The following is a 4536-nucleotide window of genomic DNA, read 5'->3' on the forward strand; positions in this document are numbered from 1 at the left end:
GGACCAAACCTGATAGGATTCAGGTATGGTCACAAATAAGAAGACCTGGGTCTGGACCTGAAGGTCTGATTGGACCCAGGTATAGTTTATGAATTTTTATACCAGACCCGGCCCGACCCAAGTTCCAATTAAGACCCATAAATTTTCAATGTAAAAATGATAAAAAATATTATTTTTATCAAGTATGATGCGGGTCTGGTTCATATAGTTTTTATTGGGTCTGGATATGGTTTCTCTGATGGCAGACCCGATTAGACCTGGTCCGAACTTGATACCATACCCCAAAATCTGATCCATGTCTGGTTCTACCTGAGTCCGAACCAAACCCGACCCGTTGACACCCCTAATCTCAAGAGACGCTAAGATGAATGGCTATCATGCAGGTCGCTGCATGCCCACGAAGCTGAGACATTAAATTTTAATTTCAAAATATGATAAAGTGAAAATGAACTACCAACAAATTGGTTCATTCATCATTATGTGATATCCTATAAAATAGACATGAATTATTTGTGCGACACCAACCAATCATACAGGAGCCGAGCCGAACCAAGCTGAACAGCCCTTTAGCTGATCGACTACTGACCCGAACCCAACCGTGCCGCGGGCGGCTTGGTTCAATCTGCCAACTCGTGGCAATTCGGAAATAGAGAGAACGAATACGTCCGATTCCGAAGAACCCCCAATTTTTGCTTCGTTCATTTCCCAGCCGAACCTTCCCCGCCGCCCTGCGTCTTCTTCACTCTCGCCGTCTTTCTCCTTCGCCCTCATCTCCCGGGTTCCCGCTGGGTTTCGATTCCGCGACCTAAAGCGAAAAAATGATGCACATGACGTTCTACTGGGGGAGGCAGGTGACCCTCCTCTTCGACGGGTGGAAGACGACGACGTGGCTAGGCTACGCCCTCACCCTCCTCGCCGTCTTCTTCTTCTCCGCCTTCTACCAGTACCTGGAGAACCTCCGTGCTCGTCTCCAGGCGTCTTCCGCCGGAAAACATCCTGAATCCGGCGTCGACGCCCCGCTCCTCTCCCGCATCTCCGCCGCGAAGTTCAGGTGCTCGAAGTTCGCCGTCTCTTCCCTCTTCGGCGTCAGTTCGGCGATCGGTTACTTCCTGATGCTCGCCGTGATGTCCTTCAACGCCGGAGTCTTCATCGCCACCGTCGTCGGGCTCGCTGCCGGATACCTCCTCTTCAGGGTCGACGGAGAGATCGTCGCCGGGACCGAGAACCCCTGCGCCTGCGCCTGAGGTTGGGTCCGGCCTCTTCCTTTGTTTATCTTCTGCAACCGTTTTCTTCCGTCGCCTTCTCTGCTTTTGCTCTTTCTTTCTTTTTGTTTGCGATAAGTAAATATCTGGAAATGCTGCAATCGAGATTTTCTTATCTTTTTATCGTGATTTCTGGTTTGTGATGATCGGGAACCATGATGCAATTCGTGCTTACAATCATGAACGGAAGAGATCATGATTGGTTTTCCTTTTTATTTTTTTACAAAGGATTGAAAAAAAAAACTACTAGCGGGATATCGGTCTCGTATCGGCAGAAAATTGATACGCAGCAAGCCTGAATCGGTTATTTTTTAATAAATAAAAAATACCAAAAAATATTTTCTAAAATATTATTTTAATAGTTTTAACACTTATAACATTATGATTGACACGTTATATTTTTTTATTATTTTTGAACCGTTATAAAACGATTCACTCGGGTATCGGTATCGGTATCGGTGAGTACAGCTAAATTTGTGGCCAAACACTAGCTTTGTTCGAGAAGAGCTTAGCTCTTGCGGTCTTGCTCTTCGTGAGGACAGATCATAATTTGACAAAACACAATTTTTTTGTATTTTGAAATCACTGCCGTTCGTCATCTCATTCACCACCATTTATTGTACAGGCAAAGGGACCTGCCAGCAAAACTGCTGATTTCATCATTTCACAATGAATGGTGGTGATTAAAGTGATGGACGGTACTGATGATTTCAAAACACAAATTTGTGTTCTGTCAAATCACCGTGATTGAAAGATAAGACCCTGTATGTGGATGCTTTTCCGTCCAGGTGAACCTTTGTTTCTTTGGGTTTTGGTTCGTTTATTCGATGTAACTACTCGAGCTACTAATGTAAACGGGTCGGATTTGGTTTGGAAGGGAAAGAGCCTGTACAAAATTCGGATCTGAGTACCATAAAATGGCTACGGGTTACACTTTTTATACACAATCAGATTCGGTCAAAATCAGATTTGGATTGGAAGGTAAAACCGCAAAAGTGAATCTGAAACCAAATGTTAATCAGATTCTCTACTGAATTTGATTCGGTTAAATATCCAACCCAAATCCAAACCGTTGATATGACCTTAAACGGCCTTCTTAGTAATGAAGGCCAGCCTAAAACATCGTCCTTTTTTTTTTGTTTTTTTAATGATGAGAACCTTCCTCGAGAACCAGATCACTTAATGGGCCCACCTGCACAGCATAGTGACAAATATCGCGTGATTTATGAAAATCTCACGATAATATCGTGAGGAATTGCCTAAAAGTTTAAAACTCTAATTTCTCGTGCGATTTTTAAAATATCGTGAGATTTATGAAAAAACATAAATACCATAATTTAAATTTGATGTTTTACGTTTTAAATGGCTATTTATCGTGAAAATTTGTATTTATATTTTTTAATATTTTCTTATAATTTTTTTTATTTTTTATTTATTTTTTATTGCCAAAATTTTGCTGAAAATTACAAGATTTGTGAAAGTTTTTCAATTTCTCACGAGTTTTTGAAAGACGAGATTTTGCCGAAGAAAACGTATGTGAGTATGCTGCACGGCCTGTGGGAGTAGAACCTTACAACGTTGTCTTCTTAAAGAGACCAAGTTGTCATTGAGAATTTGAGATTGTTTTTTTGTGTTTTTGTTTTTTAAAGGCTGACCCCATTAGTTATTATTATACCACTGGGTTTTGAACCTGCATCGGTCCACCACAATGAGACGTGCACTGACAGTTCCTACCAACCATGCCGAGTCCCCGGTAATTTAATTGTGGTTCATTTATTTTTTAGATGACATCTGTTACAACTCTCAAGAAAGCTCGTAGACTAGATTTGTCGAAATTTTAGGGCGTCCATTAACATTATACGTGTAAGTTAGGGTGTCAACAGGTTGGTGCTTCATCAGATTAACACTATTAATTTGCATTGAGGTGATCCATCAAATCCTATAAGAATTATATTAATCAGACCTGGTTTATATCTGATGCAATAATATTGTTATATTTTTACATTGAAAAAAGAAATTATGGATCTTAATCAAAACTTGGGTTTGGGTCAGACCTGGGTCTCTGTGTGCCAAGGGAATCCTTAGGGGGGCAACCTAAATAATTAATTGGGCCTCTTCATTTGCTACTAAAACTTGTCCCTAATACATCCGTTATTGAGATTGAGCCATACCTGATATGTTCCCTATTTATGACAAACCATCCCTGCAAATACATTCGAATGTCTGTTCCTGCCCTTCCAAATGAGTGCGTTACAGGTCAGGGTGACATCTGTCAAGTTACGGTCGGATGTCACCCTGATACCGTTCATCCATGCCATGAACGACATCCAAAACATCACGATCGGACTCAATCTCATAGATGGATCTTTTCACTACCGTTGACTCCTTAGATGAAAGGCATTTACAGTTTGCAAAATGAACGGCTGAAAACCATGTGTTTTGGCTGCCGTTCATCACAAGGATGAATGGAATCAGGGTGACCACTGATGGATTAACATTGCTTTCAAATTTTGCCAGTTTTCTCCTTTCAAATTTGTGGCATGGATTATTCTTAGGTTCACCATGTAGACATAAAATGGATTGCAGAAGAGCCACTTATTGGATGCGGTTATGTATGATCTGAATAGTGCTTTGGTGGATGCAGGTGGTCGGCATTCTCCTCAACCAATTGACACCCTCAATGAGCTTAGGCCAAAATATCGAGAAGCGAGCAAGACCCTTGAACCCATAAAGAAAAATCACATACGAATGTGATACTCATCATACTACTAGAGTTTATTATTTATAAGGAGATTTGGTGGATGTCAATAATGGACACTAATAGAGGCTCCTAATAGACATAAATGGATAGTTACGAGGCCTCATAATTGTCCAGTAACCCCCAAAACCCAAGAGCCACACCCATGTATATCCCTTGATGTGCCCACGTCAATATGGGTCACATCTAGGTTGGATCCAATCAAATCTAAAATTCAACATTCTCCCACTTGACCCATTGACATGTAAAAATAATTCATTGAGGTTTATTCAATTTTCATGTGGGTTTGTATCACAAGAATGAATCATACAAGTAATAAAGATAAATACTTTTATATGAGATGTCATATTTTTACGTACTACAATATTAATCATTTTTAGTGTTTGGCATGTTAAGAATACCTTTATGAATAGGTTGGTTTTTAACCCATTCTACTAGCTCTTTTAATATTACTATTTTGTTATTCTCTCTTTTGAAATGAGATGTACTTTACACAGAATCAACAATGCAAAAAAA

At 40.3% G+C, this 4536-nt stretch overlaps 1 protein-coding gene across 1 annotated transcript; it reads left to right on the forward strand.

The window, feature by feature from the left end:
- Window positions 1-731: 731 nt before the first annotated feature.
- LOC149846489 (copper transporter 5.1-like) lies at window positions 732-1379 on the forward strand. The gene has a single exon (XM_089998029.1). The coding sequence runs from the start codon at window positions 819-821 to the stop codon at window positions 1242-1244; it is 426 nt and encodes a 141-aa protein (XP_089854155.1). The 5' UTR covers window positions 732-818; the 3' UTR covers window positions 1245-1379.
- Window positions 1380-4536: the final 3157 nt, after the last annotated feature.

Source organism: Nuphar pumila, chromosome 2 (assembly GCF_984573655.1).
Source record: "Nuphar pumila chromosome 2, dmNupPumi1.hap1.1, whole genome shotgun sequence".
Classification (NCBI taxonomy): domain Eukaryota; kingdom Viridiplantae; phylum Streptophyta; class Magnoliopsida; order Nymphaeales; family Nymphaeaceae; genus Nuphar; species Nuphar pumila.

Coding starts and splice junctions, on each gene's coding strand:
- LOC149846489 (XM_089998029.1), top strand. CDS start 819: ATGATGCACATGACGTTCTACTGGGGGAGGCAGGTGACCCTCCTCTTC.